Source organism: Capsicum annuum, chromosome 6 (assembly GCF_002878395.1).
Source record: "Capsicum annuum cultivar UCD-10X-F1 chromosome 6, UCD10Xv1.1, whole genome shotgun sequence".
NCBI classification, from domain to species: Eukaryota; Viridiplantae; Streptophyta; class Magnoliopsida; order Solanales; family Solanaceae; genus Capsicum; species Capsicum annuum.
Window position 1 is genome coordinate 217,515,403 of NC_061116.1, and position 20,416 is coordinate 217,535,818.

The window sequence follows — 20,416 nt, forward strand, 5'->3', positions numbered from 1 at the left end:
AAATAACTATAATAATAATGTTGCTTAAACAAAGCCGAATTTTATTTTGAAGATATTTATGGTGGGAAGTTTATACTCAATGTTTATGCAATTTCATGTATTAGTACAAAATTAACGCACGAATTCAGAATTTAAATTTTATAAGTGAAATGTACATACCCTGGCATTTCTTTCTCGACGATAAATGCTGTAATTCCTTTAGAACCAGCAGTCGTATCCGTTTTTGCATAAACAACCTGATTAATAAGTTGAACACAAAACATTGTACCATGAAATTATACATAGTTCAAAGATACGTATAAGAAATAGTAGATAGATTTGTGTCTAAATAATTGTCACATTTCATTTTTCGAGAGCACCAGAAAAGTATTAAGAAGAGAAATATATACCAAAGTGTTAGCAATAGGGCCATTGGTGCACCACATTTTATTCCCATTTAAAACATAGCCACCATCCACACGATCTGCTCGACACTGCATGCCAACAACATCTGATCCAGCTGAAAATTAAAAATAAAAAAATGAAAGAATTATTGCTTGTAGGGACGATAATTTGTATTATGAGTTTAATTTCTATACACTGACAATATAAAATATGTTTAAACGATATCAAATTATTTATTCGATACTAATAAGTAAAACAAATTACCATTTGGTTCACTCATGGATAGAGCCCCAATGTGATCCCCGCTTATAAGCTTCACCAAATCAAAGTAGTAAATAGAGTTAATTCGAGATTGTGATTAATTTTCAAGGTAAGACTGCGTATAATAAATCCTTATGATCTGATTTTTAATTAGACTCCATGTGTATCAGGAGCTTAGTACATCGTCTGCTCTTTTACAATTTTATGCATTCAAAAAAGTAAGAAAAAGGGACAAATATACCCCGAACTATGATAAATGGTACGTTTATATCCTCCGTCGTACATTGGTACACATAAACTCCTATCATTAATAAAATAGTACGTATATGCCCTCACACTAACGGTAGAGGCATCTGTGTATCAAAAGTATGATGAAGGGTATATACGCACAATTCATCATAGTTATTCGGGGGTATACTGGTTCATTTTTTTTATTCCAAAATAGTTAACTCATACCCATTACCCGACCCAATAAAATCATTGAATTCTTTCAAACCAACTTGATCCTACCTCTATTTTTTGTTTGAAACTCGATACTCCTCTGTTTTTATCTTAAACGTGAACCCCAATTAAATTGCAGTGAATGATCGCTGCTACTGGTTGATTTTTACTGACCGGATGGAGTGGAGATTAAGAGATATGGAATTACTATAACCTTTGGCAAATATTTTTGCTTCTGCTCTGGGGTTCCATGTCTCACCTGCAAATTGAAATATCATCAAATTATTAACTCATCATGTTCAACATATAACAGTATACAACTATTTGTAACATGTTGTATTAGTACTATAACCTACGAAACATATATACTCCTATATATATATATATATATATATATATCGGTGAGAAATTAAGCTTGACTGAATGAAAATTCTCTTTGAAAATCTTATAAATATAAAATTAATAATAATTATAAAAATAGTTACCAATTGGTTAATGCAAACGTTGGAGTGGCAACCATAAGAAAGACCAACAGCAGCAGATGCTCGACCAATTTCCTCCATTGCAATGCAGTGATATAAATAACCAAGATTCAGACCACCATATTCCTCTATATATATAAAAACAAAAAGCCTATTTATCAGTATTTATTCTACAAAATATTATAAATTGTAGCTAATAAATTCGTCAGGTGTATAGAGCAATTTGGACGTTCATCATTTGATTTGCATCTCATGATTTTTAAATCACAAACGTTGACTTGAAACGTGATATGAAAATTGAAATCGAATGTCCAATTAATCGACCTGCTAAGTATGAGTGGCTCTAGTTTCTAGTCTGTTTACTATAAGAATCTATCTTTTCTTTTTGATAAGTTTTTAAATTTTACATAACATATTTTAAAATCATAAAATTAATTGGAAGATATTTTAGTTATTTGGTATATATATCTTTGATTTATAAAAGATTTTAAATTTCTTAAATTTCATGTATGTTAAAAATAAATAAATAATTAAAAAAAAATTATAAGTAATTAACTTGTTTTTTTAATCATAAATTCAATTTTTTTTTAAAGATTCCATGCTGTCAAAACATAAAATCGCGTGCCCCGTGATGGAGGGAATATTATACTGGAACTAGTAGTAAATACATGACACCACATTTTCATTATAATTTGACATTGTTGTTAAATAGTCAACCATATATTGAACTACGATATGAGTATATTTTAATTGAACACACAATAAATTAATCTTATTAGTTACATATTTAACTCAAATTTTGTACGTATGTACATACTTTCAAGTTTCTTTATATAAATAAGTTACTCGTATAAAATATATCACATCCTCTAATTATAAATATCAATCTCAACTGGATTATGTCTAAAACTTTACGGCTTATTTGAGATTGATGTAGATATTTACGAAAATAGGCATATTAAAGTGATTAACTTATCTAGGTGATAGGCGACTTGAAACTAATGCAAAATAAAATTAATAAAAATATTTTATCATATATTCATTCATATGATAATATCGAAATAAATAATAATTCGAATATCTAATTTATAATAAATATAGTTTAAAGGGTTATTAATAGCTCCATCGATCTCATGTTTGTTCACTTGCCCCGTCTATTCCATTGAATTTAATTTTTTAATCTACTTTCTGATCTATGAGGTAAATAAATATTGACATATTTGATACTCCCTACGTTTTTAAATAATTAAGTCGCTTTTAGCTTGGGCACAAACCTGAAGCAAGTACTCATTCTTAGAAAAAAAATAGTGTAATTACTAATTATTAATAATAGGTACCTTGAAAAAATTATAACTATTTATCTAACGTTAATTTGTGTGATTCCTAAGATTAAATTGCTTAATTTGGGGGAAAAAACACTAAATGAATGCATGCAAATAAGTTTATCATTTTATCTCAATGCCTATATAGATCTAAACAATAATTGTTTTAATTATATATGCATGTATATACATTATTGTTATTGTAAGAAGTTTTACATTATCAGGCCATCTTTATTCACTGTACAAAAAAAAAAAATTGTTTTGAAATCTGCAAATCATACAAAGTCCCAACTATCTAGCTGATTTACCTGGCGCTGTAATCCCATGCAAATTAAAGTCCCCCATCAATTTCCATAAGTTAACCTCCTTCAGAATAAACAAGGAAAAATCAAATAGACAAATAATTAATCACCATAACAATATTAATTATGATTAAAATCTTTAAAATTTGATCATAATAAAGATGATGAGTTTATTATAACCTGTGGGAAACTGTTTGTTCTGTCTATTTTTTCAGCAAAAGGGGCTATATTCTCTTGAGCAAACTTTTCTACACTTTCTTTAAACTGTAAAATTATGCAAACAAAAATTAATGAACATATACAAAAAGGAAAACAGATAAATGAAATGTAAAGTTTAATTAACTTACTGGTCCTTCAATTTTAATTGAAACTAAAACTTGGTGTACTTAATTTACCTGTTTTTGAGTATCATCCAATAGTGAAGAAGTAGAAAAAGCAGCTAGTTGATGTTGTTGGGATCTGAAGTTTTTGGCTATGGCAGAACTTAAGGACCTCAATGCAAATAATTTCTGCATCTTCTATAGCTCTTTGGTATTCTACTAGAGTGAGAAGTAAATATATACACATATAATTATAAAACAAAGTTAGATCTGAATGGGTAATTGTAGACAGGAGACAACTTTTTAAGGAACCAAGTGAAAACAAGCCCTATTACAACATTTTCTAAGTATATATTATAAGTAGGATGACCATCAAACCATTTGAAATAAAGAAAGAATCTTTGGTTGGTTGGTGCAAAATAAAGTTATTTTAGAAATATAATCCCTAGAGTTATATTAGCTGGAATAGGGTCTACTTAGCTTGTATAAAATATAAAGGGAAGTTAGTCACATAAATATAAATTAAAGAGTAAAGCATCTAGTATCCTCTTGAACTATAATTAAATTTGCTACGACATACTTCAATTTCACAGGGGTCCTATTACCTTCCTGAACTAAATTTTAACATATTTTTGTCATTCTTTTTAACTGACGTAACACTTTTAATTAACGTGGGGCCTATTTTATGTACTAAATGTGCCACGTCGTCACAAAAGGGTGACAAAAATATGCTAAGATTGAATCTAAGAGGGTAATAAGACTTCTGTGAAGTTGGAGTGTGTCGTAGCAATTTTCGGCATAGTTTGAGGGTACTGAATGCTTTATCTCTAAATTAAAATGTAGCTAGTAGTTCTGATTGCTTTTGTTCATATCAAGATTTGGTATAACTTACAATTGGCAGTATTTTTATGCTTTTACTAATTAATTAACATGATCCTGCAGCAAAGTAATAGCAACACAACTGGATGGTTTTTGCATGGTAAAAAGAAATGAAGGTTGTTATTATAGTTTGTAATTTCTCTTTTAAGTAACAAATTATTATCTGGAAGATTAATATCTTATATAGGGAATCTAGACTTGCAAATGAGTAGTATTTAGAATCCTGAGTCTCAATAAGATATCCCATGTATTTCTTTTTCCCTTTGTTTTCCTATATATGGCAAGATTTATATAGTTTTTTTTTTCTTTTAGAAATTATAATTCAGAATCCTAAACAAAAATATACTTAGTGTAATCTCATTAACAAGGTTTAAGAAACATAGAATATATGTAAATCTTATTCCTCAGCTCAATTTTTCTTTTCTTTTTGGTTATTAACTGACAAATTTATTCATCTCCTAAAAGATGTTACAACAGATGTAATAAAAGATATTTAGGATATCCAAAACTGCATAATCACCCTTACATAAGTTTTGTAGAATTTGAATTCTAGGAAATTGTAGCTAAGGGAAGCTAATCTATCCACAACTTGATTAATCTCTCTGAAACAATCTTCCATCAGCACTTAATTTAACAAAAAAATTGCTTAAATAAAATGCCTTTCACGTGTTAAAGGTGTATTTCCTCCGTCTCATTTTATGTGTTGTCATTTTTCTTTTAGTTTGTCTCAAAAAGACTGTCACCATATTCCTTATTTCGTAACTATTTAAAGACACAATTTCACTTTTGTCCTTATTGTCCCCACTTATGAGATCTACTTAATTAAAAATAATAATATTTTTTTAATAAAGAATAATTCGATAAACATCACCAATTCTTTTCCTATTCTTAAAACCCCACACCTCCGATTAAATTATGTCAAAAAAATGAGACTGAGGAAATATCACACACGTATCATGTAAGGAAAAGTGTCTAATAGGTACACTTTTTCAATGGAATATATAAATTTGAAATTTGAGATTACTTTGAAAAATTGTAAATTGTACAAGTGTCTAATAAAGTAATCTAAAAAATTGTACCCTTTGAACTACAATTTATAAATTTGAAAATTTATAAATTTTTAAAAGTGTTAGGTAAAAAAGGACACCTTTTTCGTGATTATTCAAATTTTTCTACAATTATAAATTTTTCTTATTTAATTAAATTAATTTTAAAATTTAATTTGTTATGTAATACTTTTAAAATGACTTGAAATTTAATATAATACTTTTTTTTTAAATGACGCGGCAGATGACGTGATACGCGTGACAGATGACATGACACACGTGACAGTTGATGTGGCAGCTGACATGGGAGAGTGTGTTACACTTTCCAAAAAAGCGTTTAAAATGTAGTTTTTTCGTGGGTTCAAGGGTCCAGGTGACAAATATGTAAGTAAAAGTGTTAAACTTACAAAATTGACATAATACAGGGGTCCAATAGAGCATTTTGCCTACTATTATATATAAGGGAGAATCTCAAATTTTAATAGTCCTCACAAGGGTAATTTAGGTATTTTACTTCCTTGACTAAGTGAATTAAGAGAGTACACATAGCAATTGATGGTGTTCTTTTGTTAAATATTTTTATTTTTACCCTTATTCTTTTACTTGTGTGTTTGTAAGTGGTCTCTTCTTATCACTTAATAAATTATCTTTTGATTAAAATTTTTTTCATTTTAAATTAATAATAATCACTTTTGCTCAAGAAAATTATTCAAAATAACTTTCATATAAAATCAAAGTAGAATAATTTCCAACTACACCCTTATAGTAAATATTGTTCAATTCTTTAATAATATATATAATAAATAGGATAATTTAATCAATAATAAATAATATATTGCCTTTATTATTTTTTTAGAGGACATGAAAAAATATAAATCAATAATTAAAATAGGGTGAATAAAATATTTTTTAAAGGGCGTGTAAATGATAACCACGACAAGTAAACGGACCAAATTGAATAATTTATTAATTTAATTTAATTTTTATTTAATATTCTTATAGATCAATATTAAGTTAGTTTATGTAAATCTTCTAAATTAAGATTGTAATCATTGTTTTATATACTTGAAGTCATTGAAATATTTTATCGTATTAGATTGAAAAAAAAAAAATTGCAAACACTCTTGTCACATGAAATTATAGGTGAAAATAAAATAATAAATATCAAAACAAATTTATTTCTATCTATAACCGAGAAATTACATATCCACAAACTCATTAAAATATCAATATTTTCTATTTTTGATCACCATTGAATTGCCATTATTAAAATATCATAATGTTATTTTATAAAATACTGAATTACTCGTGGCTTTATATTCTAATTCTCCAATAATACTTTTTTCTGCAAAAATAATTATTTTTTTAAAATTATCCAATTTTGTGATTAAGAACTTTAATAATTCTAAAACTTATCAATAAAATATATTTAATACATCGATTATTAGATTATGTTAATTATAAAATAAAAAAATATAATATAAATTATATTTTTTGAATTTAAATTATTATTTTTTATATCATGAGTTTAGGCCCATGCTTAGTATAGACCTCACGAAACTAGTTTAACGTATACATATCTATCTACAGACAAGTTTAGGGAGTTGTTTTATTAACCAAACCCTTTCAACCATTGTCCTAAGATTATGGGGTCCGTTATCAAAATATAATAAATAACTTATTAATTAGGGAGTTGTTTTATTAACCAAACCCTTTCAACCATTGTCCTAAGATTATGGGGTCCGTTATCAAAATATAATAAATAACTTATTAATTATAATACACTTACCATGATCTCTTGTCAAAAATTTTCTTACACCGCATTATTCAAGATAATATCACATAAAATCGGTAGAAGATAAAAAGTAAGATTAACTATCATAGCTAGGAGTCATTCTCCTAAATTAAGTTGACTATCATTTTCAACTCAAATATTAAGAAAATCATTGAGAACATCTTATAATACCAAAACGAATAGAATTTTTTTTATGCTTGAAGCAATATGTTGCATATATATGGATATGAATAAATAATTTATTGATTAACATGCAATCTTTATTATTATTATTATTTTGTTGGATTGAAGCGAAGAGATTATATTAAATCATATAGGATCCCTAATTAATTGTAATTTTTAATTACTGATGTTTAAAGAGCTCACGACCAATTACAAGTCTTCTAATTTCACTAGTTCCAGCTGCAATTTCATACATTTTGGCATCTCTCAATAGACGTCCTGTTGGGTACTCATTTATATATCCATTTCCACCTAGACATTGAATTGCCTGCAATTATTTTAACGTAACTTATCAAACTCCTATTTAAATTTTATATATTGACACAAATTTAAATTATATCATATACTGATAGTAGTATGTTAAGAAAGTTTTTTCACCTGAAGAGCAACTTGAGTGGCTCTTTCAGCTGCAAGAAGTATTGCCCCAGAACAATCCTGTTAATTAAAATGATTTAGTTAAAATAAAATTTTAAAAAAAACTATGGGAAATAGTCAATTAGGACCTTTGGATCAATCTTTCCATTGTCACAGTCCTTGGCAACAGCATAGACATATGATCTGAAAAATTCCAAGGAAAATAATTGATTTATGAACAAGAATATACTAGTATTAAACAGGGAAAATGGTCTGAAAATGAAATTTGCTGTAACACGCATGAATGTTGTAGGGATCCTATGACCTTCTAGACTAGTTTATTAGCATATTATGAGCCCCTAGACTATTTATTAACTATTTTACTGACATATATTTTTGCACTAAACTCTTTTATTTATTAATAAATTTTATCTATTTATTAACTTATAAATGTTATTAAAATACACTAATAGGACCCCACAAAATCCAGGCGTGTTACATCAAATTTTATTTAAGTTTGAGTATATTTTAGACTTTTTCCCCTATTAAATAAGGAACTATTTGATTTAATTGGTTTCATAAAATCAATAATTCTTGCAAATTCACATGAATCTGTTAGTATTTTTTTCCTTCTAAAATTCACTTAGAAAGGAAATTCTGACCTTGAAGATTGTAAAGCAGTGTACATATCAGCAAGTTTTCCCTACACGAAAAAAGTTGGATGAGTTTCATTAGGCGTCAGCAGCTCAATAAAATCGGTGGTCAGAGTTATAGTCGTCTTACTTGCATAAGTTGATATTCACCAATTGGCTTTCCAAATTGCTCCCTTTGTCTAACATAAGGTATAACAACATCCATACATGCTTGCATTATTCCAACAGGTCCTGCTGCTAAAACAAGTCGTTCCGAATCTAGTCCAGACATCAATACATACACTCCTATACGAAAAAAAATTGATAAATAATGATACATTTATTTAAATTCAGAATTATTAGTTGGACTAATGCATGTAATGATATTTCGAAAAAACTAATTACCTTTTCCTTCGTGGCCTAGAACATTTTCTTTAGGAACAAAGCAATTCTCAAATACAAGTTCACACCTGCGATTTAATTTTCGAGTTGATCATATGAGATTCATTGCAATTTCCTCTATTATTATCGGGCGAATTGCATGTTCCTGCTAAAAATAAATTTATATATCGTTTTAACAGGAATTTACAATTCGCCCGAATATTTATTACTTGTGACTTACGTATCACTTCCTCGCATCCCTAATTTGTCCAACTTCTGTGCAGTTGAGAATCTGCATTTTCAACAAATAAGGAAATAACTATAATAATAATGTTGCTTAAACAAAGCCGAATTTTATTTAAGACATTATTTAACGTGTAATGGGGAAATTGCAGTCTTTTCCCTAATGGTTCTCTAATACAGTAATAAGAAGACGGATTCATAATTTTAACTTTAAAAAGGGGACGGTACGGTACATACCCTGACATTCCTTTCTCGATGATAAATGCTGTAATTCCTTTTGAACCAGCAGTCAAATCTGTTTTTGCATAAACAACCTAAACAGTAGTGAAGAATATATACATGAATTTTGTCTAAAACACCAATAGTTTGAAAAAATCTGGTCATGATCGATCTTAATATGTATTGTTATTTACTAAAGATTATTAAGGCAGAAAAGTAGTAATTCAAAAGAGATACATACCAAAGTGTTAGCAATAGGACCATTTGTGCACCACATTTTATTCCCATTTAAAACATAGCCACCATCCACACGATCTGCTCGACACTTCATGCTAACAACATCTGATCCAGCTGAGCAAAGAGAATTTAAAAAAAAAAAAAAGAATTATAACTTGTAGGGACGATAATTTGTATTATGAGTTTAATTTCTATACACTAATTAATAATATAAAATATATTTACACGATATCAAATTATTTATTCGATACTAATAAGTAAAACAAATTACCATTTGGTTCACTCATGGCTAGAGCCCCAATGTGATCCCCACTTATTAGCTTCACAAAATTGAAGTAATAAATAAAGATAGCAAACACAATATTTTAGGTATTAAAAAAAGAAAATTAAGAGAAATGGAAATATCAAGAACCTTAGGCAAATATTTTTGCTTCTGCTCAGGGTTTCCATTTCTCACCTACAATATCAATAAATGATAGATCGTCCTGTCAATGAATAGTCTATAAACTACATGAGCATGCAAGCTATATATAAATATATATATATACTCTCTCCGTTTTAATTTCGTTATCTGATTGATTTTGACTTGATATGTAGTTTAAGAAATTCTTTATATGTAAAATGTGTACCAAAATGTTTTTTATCTTGTGGTCTTACCACGTGAAAATTCGAAATTACAGAGTTGTCAAAAAAGAAAAGATCGAGACGTACTTTTTCTAAATGAACTAACAAAACAAAGTAAGACAAGCAAATTGAAACGGCACAATAATTTAAATAGTACCAATTGGTTAATGCAAACATTGGATTGGACACCATAGGAAACAGCAACAGCAGCAGATGCACGACTAATTTCCTCCAATGCAATGCAGTGATACAAATAACCAAGGTTCAGACCACCATATTCCTCTACATGTACGTACAACAATATTATTGGAGTCATAAAATTTAATTTGTAGTATTAAAATATGTATTTTGTGTTGAGAAATGAATTTAATTTGTAAACATAAATAGGATCTAATTAATTAGGGAGTAACTATAATTTTCAAATCCTTCTTAACTATCGCTTCCTTTGAATTATATTTATCCTCGAATATAATGGAATCCACTCCCTTTTACAAACTATAGTTAATAAGTTAGATAGATATTTTTATTCTTCTTAGTTTGAAAAAATATGATGATATCTCTAACTTTCAAGATAGTAATAAGGTTTGTGTATACGCTATATATCCTCTCCGAATTCTATTTATAGGATTATATTGGCAATTTCATCATTGTTGTATCATACGATGACGCTCTCTTTGATTCATTTTACTTGACTCGTGTTAATTTGACTTTTACTTTAGAAAAGTATTTATTATGGAAATCTAATTATGACTTCAAGTACTTTAAAAATAGTTATTTAGTACTATATATTAAGAATACTAGTATTATTAAAAAATAATACAGTATCTTTTTTCTTACTAAAACCGAATAAATAAAAAGAAAATTTTATTTTTAAAGTAATATAAAACAAAGATAAAATCTATTATCTTGAAAATGTTGTTCACTTTGTCCAAATTTAACTGCCAACTTGCCTTTTTCACGTTATTTTAGTGGAAATCATTGGTCTTATATAAGATATTATAGAAAAATGTTGTAAAAATTGGGACGTATCGAAAAGATCATACATACATCATATGGCACCTATGAGTATCACACATGTTTTAAAATTTGGCCTGTCCAAAGCTAACAAAATGTACTCCCCATTCCATATTTATTGTCTTATTTTTAATGCCGCTCATAAGAAATCATAAATAAAATATATTTTATTTATCTTTATTTTACTCTAATAAACACGGATGGACCTACATTGTTTTTGGGTGCTCCAGCATCCAATAAACTTGATGCGAAATGGGTATAATTACATAACAAATATATAAAAATAGATATAAAAGATATAAAATCACCCACTAAAACAAAAAGTTGACTGGGTGAATTGACATTTAAATTAATCTTAAGGTTCTCCATTGGAAGGGACATCCCGGCTTCGAACCTCGTTGATGCAATTTTTTACCTTTTTCAACTTTTTAATCTTTTAAGCACTCACAATCCTTAAATCCTGGGTCCACCTCTGCTAATAATTAGTAATAATTTATTAGAAAACAAAACTAAGTTAAAAACGAGGTAGTATTTGTATTATTTATTTTTTATGTTGTTATTGTATTTTTACACATTCAATCCACCCTCCGAAAAAAATAACAAGGCTTCAATTCTTAAATTATTCTATCAAATAGATCAAGGATAAAATTGATTATTTTCCTCTTGTTTTGTTATAACGTTAATAGAAGAGTATTCTTAAATTGTTTGGCTAATTGAAGGATAATTTTTCATGCCAAAAATATAATGACAAGAATATCTTAAAGTAAAAAATATAATGAAAAATAAATTTAATCTATTTCAAATAGTTAATGTTTTAACTATTTTTCTTATTTATATGCGCCGCCACAAATAGCTACATCGACAATATGGGCACATCTGATCTATTCCACTTACTCGATCTCTGGTCTTTGAGTTCGAAAACGACATTCTTTTATCATACTGTTTATTTTTAATCCAAAATTCAACAAAGTACTACTCAAGATTATATAAAGTAATAATCTTATAAACTAATTATCCTTTCAATTGGATAGGTATTATCCAGTATTCTTTTAACCTAATAAAATATTACAAAGTCTTGGTAATTATATACACGCAACTAGTTATGAATGCATACAAACAATCTTGCATATAAACTATTACAACTTACTCATGATTAATTAATGATATACATTCTTATCTTAATCTATGATTGGTAAGATTAAATTGCTTGATTTAATCTTAATCATGATTAATTAATGAAATGCATTCTTTTCTTAATCTATGATTGCAAGATTAAGTTGTTTGATTTGATGTTAAAATGCATATGTAGATACGTTTTAAATTTATTTTAATTCTTATATAAATCTAATCAATGATCATTTAAGTTATACTTCATCCGTTCTTAAATAAGTGATCGTGTCGCATTTTTATTTTGTTCCTAAATAAGTAGTTGTTTTAGATAATCAAGACGATATTAATGCTGCTCTTCTATTTTTATCCTTCTTCAAAGAAAGAAAGTTTTACAAAATCATAAAACTACAATAAAATTACTTTTTGTTTTTATAACAATGAATAGCTTCTTAAGAAGCATGCACAAGCTAAATAAATCATTTATTTTAAAAAGTAGATAGTATGCATTATTGTTGTAAGAATATATTTTTATATAATCAGTCAATTTTACCCGGTGCTGTAATTCCATGCAGATTAAAGTCCCCCATCAATTTCCATAAGTTAACCTCCTTCAGAATAAACAAGGAAAAATCAAATAGACAAATAATTAATCTCCATAACAATATTAATTATGATTAAAATCTTTAAACTTTGATCATAAATAAAGATGATGAGTTTATTATAACCTGCGGGAAACTGTTTGTTCTGTCTATTTTTTCAGCAAAAGGGGCTATATTCTCCTGAGCAAACTTTGCTACACTTTCTTTAAACTGTAAAATTATGCAAACAAAAATATAATGAACATATACAAAAAGGAAAACAAATAAATAAAATGAAAACTCTAAGATATAGTAACTCTAAAAGTTAATTAATTTATTTACCTGTTTTTGAGTATCATCCAATAGTAAAGAAGTAGAAAAAGCAGCTCTTTGATGTTGTTGGGATTTGAAGTTTTTGGCTATGGCAGAACTTAAGGACCCCAATGAAAATAATTTCTGCATCTTCTATAATTGTTTGAGAGAAAAGAAGAAGAGACTTTTGCTATGATGATTTTATATATAATTTTAAAATGAGGTTGAGGGTGTTATTAATGAGCGCTGGTTCTAGTTATGAAATAATAAAGATATCATTGGCTAAATTGAAGTCTAGTCATATATATATATATATAGAATTTAAGTTTGGTGCATCGTTGATATATTTTTGTTTTATACCTTCAGGTAACTTTTACTTGTTATACTAGGTCATTCATTTTTTTGATAAAAAAAGTTATCTGATGGTGTAAAAAAAACTACACCGACAGTACAACAAACTTATAATAAAATGTTTTAATTAACTTATTTCGGATTTGGACTTTGAAAAATATGCTTAGCCATGAAATCACGAAAATTTTCATAATTCGACTCTAGTTGATTTTCCATATTTTAAAGAATTTGTAAATATCAAAAAAATAAATAAATTGAATTTACTCATTAAAATAAAAAAGAAAATCCCATTTAAATATCAAAGAAAGAAAAGATCGAGAGAATTCATACATATTTATTATCATTGGACCACCTAAGAAGATAGTAGATACTACTATTTCCAGTAATTGCTTGACCAAATCTCAACATTTACATAAAGATCATATTAACATAAATCCCAATAGTTTGAAGTTAGGGATGAGCATAAAATATCAAAAACCAAATTATTGTACTGAATTAAAAAATTTGGTAATTGGTATTTGGTAATTTGGTATTTAAGATGGTATTTGGGAGTGAAATTTTAAAATTACGGTATTTGGGTTCGGAATTGGTAAAAAATATTATTACCATTTAGTATTTGGTATTTCCCGAATATCAAATAATAGTTAAGTGACCCATAGGCCACATACCTAGTCCACACTCCAAAGGCTACATACTCGTGTGAATATTGCTCAAACAAACTTTGAACTATTAAACATAGACATAAAGTAGACTCTTAACTTTACATAACAGACTTCCTTGCAACCAACATGTGACAAATTTTGACAAAAATATCACGCTAAGAATGAAATCAGGGCGTGGAAGGGAACAACAAAAAAGAAGTCTTCATGACATGATACATAAAACCTTTGCTGGCTGCACTTGCCCAACTCTAATATTCCTAACATAGGTCGGAATATGGCTTTAACCAAGGGGACTTGGTCAAGCCTTCTTAATCCTTGTGTTCACATGTCAACAGTAGATGGAAATTATCGAAAAACTCAGCACTTGGAAGACAACATAATAACATATATTGCTCTCCATTATATTTATAAGAAGTAATATTATGACTTTGCATCACATTTACATCCAATTCGTTACATCCAGTTTGATGTTAATGTTATTCGTGTTACATCCAGTTCTCCCCTTCTTGGAGCTAGATCAAACTACAATAACATAGGTTTTAAGGTTGGAAATCACCACTATTATCACCAAATAGGATCACTATAAGCATGTCCAACTTTAATATGATAATACCGAATTTCGTACCGAATCAAAATTTAAAATTTACCGATTACCGAATTACCGAACCGAAGTTTAATGGTATGGTATTTTGTATATACTTTCATTTACCGATTATCGAATTACCGAACCCGAATTATGAAAATACCGAATCAAATATCGAACGTCCACCCTTATTTGAAGCCCAATTATAGAAAATTTTAATAACTTACATAATTATTAAAAAATAGATTTGAATTTATTGAGACTTATAGTTAGCTCCCGCTACATCCAATGAAGATATATATTTTTTCTTTGTAAAAATATATAGTATATATTTTTCCTGATTTTAGGTCTGTTAAGATACATAATGCATCCAATGAAGATACATTTTTTCTTTGTAATGCTACATAATAAGCTTTCGATATATTTTTTTCAATTTTGTATCTGTCGAGATACATAATTAGCTCCGATACATCCAACTAAAATTCATAATTAGTTGAGATTATTGTAATTACTTTGTAAGGGTAGAAATTTGTGTAAATATAATAAGTTAAGATGTCTATTTACATTTTTTTTCTTACATAAATTTATGGCCAATTGAACAACGCATTAGAGGTGGGGTCTATATACAACTTGAGGAATAGTAGGCGGGAGAACATCAAAGATTGTGGCGAGATGGATTATTAATACGACAAAAATTTTATTAGAGAAATGAATCCTACATGATGAAAATGCGAATTAATTAGATTTTAATATAGATATTGAACATCAAATGAAAAATTATAATTTAAAAAAAAAATTGGCGCACTAGAAATTGCAAAAAATGGTACAAACTGCATACACTACACCAGTAGGTACTACAAACTTAAAGCACACAAACAGTCGAATACCAAAAAAGCTCATTTGTAGTAAAAGTAATTAGGAAAGTAAAAGTGTTAGATTTCACCATTGTTAGGCTTTGAATGAGATCACAAGCTATGAGGGTTAGCTTGTTAGCAGAAATGAATAACTAGAGAGGAAAGTTTTTGATGTATTATTCTGAAAACTGAAACTTTACATCAAAGAGTACATGAATTTATATACCTTCTAGTTAGCTAACTAAATCACTCTAACTGCCTAGCTTGACGGCTGTCACCAAGTACCTGAATAAAATATCTTTTAACCAACTTCCTAATGCTAATTACACGATGATCCTTGCGCAGCTATGTAATTCCATCTTCAATACTCCCCCTCAAACTGTGATGTGCAAAGATATTGTGCACTCCCAGTTTGTATAACAATGTTTGATGTTGTGACTTAGCTAGTCCCTTTGTAAGAAATCAAGAAAGAATGATATCCAACAATGTAAGGCTCTGGTTAGTTGAGAAACTGACAGAAGGTTAAATTTAAAATTAGGGATAAGTAGAACATTATGAAGGATGGTATCCGAAGAGATGGAGCAAGATCCAGTATGTGTGGCATCAGCAAAAGTACCATTAGGCAATTGCACCTTGCTTTGTGAGGGTGCAGTGTTGTCCAGGTTGGCAAGTATGTGAGAGTGAGGTGTCATGTGGTTTATGGCACCAGTGTCCACAATCCACTAAGTTGAACTACGATTAACCATAAGTGTAGTAACAAAATTACCTGCAGAATTCACCTGTGGTGCTGAGTTTGACAGCTCTGCATCTTTGTGAAGAAGTGCAGAATTTGATTGTATTGTTCTCTAGTAAAGCCTCCACCTGTACCTAAACCATACGAGGTATCTTTCTCACAGTCAGCTAGAGCACTGTCACCTCTTTTAGAACCAGTACTGGTACTGCATTCACCTCTTTCAAGTTTACGACCAAACCTAAAAGTCCATTCTCCTTTATGAAACTTGGAATTTCCCCCATTACTCCCAAATTGATCATGAGTGTCAGCTCTGTGGTAGTGAGGAATGGAGGAAGAAGAGTGTGTGACTGCATTATGAGCAGTGTGAAAGTTACCTTGAGAGTGTCCAGGATGATTCATATTTCTACCTTTCTTCCTAAACCTTGAGTCATTAGGATAACCGACCAATTTATAACACACATCTCTTGTGTGACCTTTCATCTTGCAATAGTCACAAAAGGAATTATAATCTCTCTTTTGTCTTTGTGCAGACATATTTCAAAGTGATAGCAAAGCAGTAATTTTATTAGTTTCAGTAGGTAATATGTTTGACGAAATGCTTCTTTGATTTTCCCTTTCAATTAACATAGAATACACTCTATTTACAGAAGGAACAGGAATCGTCATCAAAATATAACCTCGAGCTTGCTCATATGAGTCATTAAGCCCCATTAGAAACTGAAAGAGTTTGAGGCGAAGTGTAAAATCAACATAATCACGAGATTTCGGACAATCACAGCTAGGAACTGGTGCAATACTATCAAATTTCACCCATTTTGCTCTCAATTTGGAGAAATACACAGAAATAGTATCAGTACCTTGATGAATAGTTGCGATCTCTTTGTGCAGCTGAAAAATGCGAGAACCGTCAATTTTATCAAATCGCTCCTTGAGATCATTCCACATGGCAGTAGAATAGGACGAGTAAACAAGGCCGCTTAGGATTTCCTTGGAGACACGGTTCATTATCCATGAGAGAACAATGGCATTGCACCTTTTCCAGAGAGCTGCTAAATTTGAACTATAGTTTTCCTTTTTGCATGTTTCATGGATGAATCCAAGTTTGTTTCGACCTAGAATTGCAATTCGCATGGCACAACTCCACACAGAGTGATTCTCAGATCCAGTGAGTTGTAGAGAAATCAAAACAGCACTAGAATTATCACTTGGGCTAAAAAACAGAGGATGATTGAGGCCTAGATTTTCAGGAAGAGTGTTGTCGACTGCTATTGCTAGGGCTCTCAATTTCGAAGCTTGTGACACAGGAAACAGAATCAATGAATCACCAAAGGTGATCGTGTGGGCTTTGATACCATGTTAGATTTCACCATTGTTAGGCTCTGAATGAGATCACAAGCTATGAGAGTTAACTTGTTAGCAGAAATGAATAACTACAGAGGAAATTTTTTGATGTATTATTCTGAAACTTTACATCAAAGAGTACATATATATATACACCTTCTAGTTAGCTAACTAAATCACTCTAACGGCCTAGCTTGACTTCTATCACCAACTACCTGAATAAAATATCTTCTACCAAACTTCCTAATGCTAATTACACGATGATCCTTGCGCAGCTATGTAATTCCATCTTCAATAAAAAGTAAAATAAATTCTCAGCTTTTTCAATTTATTTTCCTTTTTATTTGTTTCAAAGCAGTTAAGTAGATATCATTGTAAAATAAGACTCGTGCCTAAAAGAATTAAAGACAAAAATTGTCAACAAATTGTAAAACGTAATTTCAAGAAATGATGAAATTTATAATTTTTAAAATATCTCGCATACAAAAAGAGACACGTCTAGTAATTATATTCTCTTCGATAATGTGTGTTAATGATTTTTAACCTTGATATTAAATTTTACGAATTTGATTTGATCACTGGCTCAAGAACTTTTTCTTGAATTGATAAAATGAATGTAGAAGCAAATTTTGAATTACGAATGTATGTGTACAAAGACTTCTTAATCATCACCTTAGAGAAGAAAAATTGTGACGAGAACAAATAATTTTTTTTTTCCAATTTGATTGAGTCACTTAAATTATCAAACATATCATAAACATTTACAAGATTGCATTTGATCGCTGAACCATGCCATTTCATTACTTACTTGTAGATTTTTAATTTGTCTTTATATATATATATATGAGCGTGTAATATAAAGAGGATTTAAAGTGCAGTAATAATTGTGGTCAATCATTGTTACATTTACACAAAAAATACAGGAAGAACTTTAAAAAATCTAAAATAAAACGAAGAGAAATAATAAATAGAATTTAAGTGGAGTAATAATTATGGTCATTCATTGTTACATTTACACCTAAAAAAATACAGGAAGAACTTAAAAAAATCTAGAAAAAAAAAGAGAAAAAATAAAGAGAATTTAAGTGGAGCAATAATTATGGTCATTCATTGTTACATTTACACATTAAAAAAATAGAAAAAAGTTTAAAAAATAAAAAAATAAAAAAAAAGAGAAAAAAAAATGATAAATGCATTTCATGCCCAGAGAGATACGCCTCACCTAATTTATATCCAATTTTATATATTATTCATTACTATTTTTTTTGTTTGACTATTTCTGTTAGTATTATATATTATATATTATATATTATTTAGATCTTTATAAAATTTCTTTATTTTGATAAATAGAAACAAAAACCAAATGATTAAAAATTAAAATAGTGATCCATGAAAAATAAAATGCCAAAGAATACTATTTGTAGAAAATAAAGCGAAACATATTCCAAAAAAGAAAATTGAGAGTAGTTAATTGTTTCAAACACCGGTAATTTTATAAACAATCTTCCAAAAGAAGAAGGAAAGTTTTTTTTGTTCCAAAAGCCTTTTTTGTTATACAAATGATAAATCTTATTGAACCACTAGATTTGACATGGTGGTTTAGCGCCATGTCTTTTAAGTAAATGGTCAGGGTTCGATCTCCGCCTCTGACGAACAGAGCAAATTCTATGATCAGTTTTCTACCGCTTAGTGTGCTGACAGAGGAACGGAAGATTAATCTCACGGCACCCGGCTACGGGAATACCTTAGGAAATAAAAAAAAAAATGATAAATCTTATCGACCTTCAACAAATTGATTACATTATTGGTAATAAAACAACAAAAAATACCAAATTATGGTATTCAACATTACAAATTAAACCCCATAATATAGAGGAAGCATACGGGGTTTTACCACAACTTCCAGTGGAGTTTTTTTAACGGCGGTAAAACCCGGGCCCTCAGTCATATCCACAGGCCCATCATCCAGTGTCTCAAAATCAAAAGCTTGAAGCAAACGTGCAATGGAAAGATAGGTCACTTGCATCGCCATAGTAATCCCAGGGCATGATCGTCTTCCAGAACCAAATGGAATAAACTCTAAATCCTTACCGTACACATCAACTTTTGCCTTTGTGGTTAAGAACCTCTGTGGTAAAAACTTCTCCGGTTCAGGCCAAAATTTCGGGTCTTTTTGAAGTTTCCACACGTTAACAAATAAACGTGTGCCTTTTGGAATGTGGTAGCCAAGTACTTGACAATCGTCTAAGGCTTCGTGAACTAACATAGGTGATGGTGGATATAAACGTAGTACTTCTTTAATCGTTGCTTGAAAGTATATTAAGTTTTTGATGTCTGAATCTTCGACCCAACGATCTCTACCAACCTTTGTATCGATTTCTTCCTGGACTTTTTCCAGTACCTGCTTATTGTTTAGCAAGCAGGCTATGATCCATATCAAGTGAACAGCTGTGGTATGTGTAGCATCTGAAACTATTGTCTGCTTAATTGCAAAATTAAAGAATCTTTTAATGTAAATATCGTCACTTATTTCTTAAACTCCACACATCGTTAAATTAATCAACAATATCAAGAGTAGTTGAGGCACATACCAACATAGTAGCTTTGATAATGGTTTCCCTTGAATAACCATACTGGAAATCATCCTTATCCAACTCTGTCAACATTATATCAATCAAATCTTCATCATCATCATCATCATTATTACCAGCACCAGAAGACTCATTCATTTTTC

The 20,416-nt window shown here is 29.3% G+C and overlaps 3 protein-coding genes across 4 annotated transcripts in view; all 3 read right to left on the minus strand.

Moving 5' to 3' along the window:
* Window positions 1-3,914, minus strand: part of LOC107874670 (2-methylacyl-CoA dehydrogenase, mitochondrial) — an 8,064-nt gene extending 4,150 nt beyond the window's left edge. The window contains 8 exon segments of the mRNA XM_047414008.1: window positions 94-236; window positions 390-499; window positions 649-697; window positions 1,301-1,345; window positions 1,572-1,696; window positions 3,199-3,256; window positions 3,373-3,456; window positions 3,588-3,914. Coding sequence (XP_047269964.1) covers window positions 94-236; window positions 390-499; window positions 649-697; window positions 1,301-1,345; window positions 1,572-1,696; window positions 3,199-3,256; window positions 3,373-3,456; window positions 3,588-3,707 — 734 coding nt within the window. The 5' untranslated portion in view covers window positions 3,708-3,914.
* Window positions 3,915-7,470: 3,556 nt separating this feature from the next.
* LOC107873866 (2-methylacyl-CoA dehydrogenase, mitochondrial) lies at window positions 7,471-13,420 on the minus strand. Of its 2 annotated transcripts, XM_047414006.1 has the most exons (15): window positions 13,189-13,420; window positions 12,994-13,077; window positions 12,819-12,876; window positions 10,302-10,426; window positions 9,933-9,977; window positions 9,792-9,840; window positions 9,525-9,634; window positions 9,302-9,378; window positions 9,063-9,113; window positions 8,846-8,910; window positions 8,592-8,746; window positions 8,471-8,511; window positions 7,958-8,012; window positions 7,833-7,889; window positions 7,471-7,722 (listed from the first exon to the last, which is right to left on the minus strand). In XM_047414006.1, the coding sequence occupies exons 1-15, from the start codon at window positions 13,306-13,308 to the stop codon at window positions 7,576-7,578; spliced, it is 1,239 nt and encodes a 412-aa protein (XP_047269962.1). In that variant the 5' UTR covers window positions 13,309-13,420; the 3' UTR covers window positions 7,471-7,575. The 2 variants fall into 2 exon arrangements, with proteins under 2 accessions (XP_047269962.1, XP_047269963.1); XM_047414007.1 differs by lacking the exons at window positions 9,792-9,840; window positions 9,933-9,977; window positions 10,302-10,426.
* Window positions 13,421-19,437: 6,017 nt separating this feature from the next.
* On the minus strand, window positions 19,438-20,411 carry LOC107852424 (cytochrome P450 82C3). Its single transcript, XM_016697457.2, has 2 exons — window positions 20,274-20,411; window positions 19,438-20,161 (listed from the first exon to the last, which is right to left on the minus strand). Exons 1-2 carry the CDS (start codon window positions 20,409-20,411, stop codon window positions 19,538-19,540), a joined length of 762 nt encoding a protein of 253 aa, XP_016552943.2. The 3' UTR covers window positions 19,438-19,537.
* Window positions 20,412-20,416: the final 5 nt, after the last annotated feature.

What these genes read in the sequence shown, in the direction of transcription:
- LOC107873866 (XM_047414006.1), bottom strand. Translation starts at nt 13,308, where the DNA reads ATGCAGAAATTATTTTCATTGGGGTCCTTAAGTTCTGCCATAGCCAAA. An exon ending in TGGATGATACTCAAAAACAG is followed by an intron (nt 13,078 to 13,188) that starts GTAAATAAATTA and finishes ATAATTTTACAG; the next exon opens with TTTAAAGAAAGTGTAGCAAA. An exon ending in GAACAAACAGTTTCCCGCAG is followed by an intron (nt 12,877 to 12,993) that starts GTTATAATAAAC and finishes TTTATTCTGAAG; the next exon opens with GAGGTTAACTTATGGAAATT.
- LOC107852424 (XM_016697457.2), bottom strand. Translation starts at nt 20,411, where the DNA reads ATGAATGAGTCTTCTGGTGCTGGTAATAATGATGATGATGATGATGAA. An exon ending in TTATCAAAGCTACTATGTTG is followed by an intron (nt 20,162 to 20,273) that starts GTATGTGCCTCA and finishes GCAATTAAGCAG; the next exon opens with ACAATAGTTTCAGATGCTAC.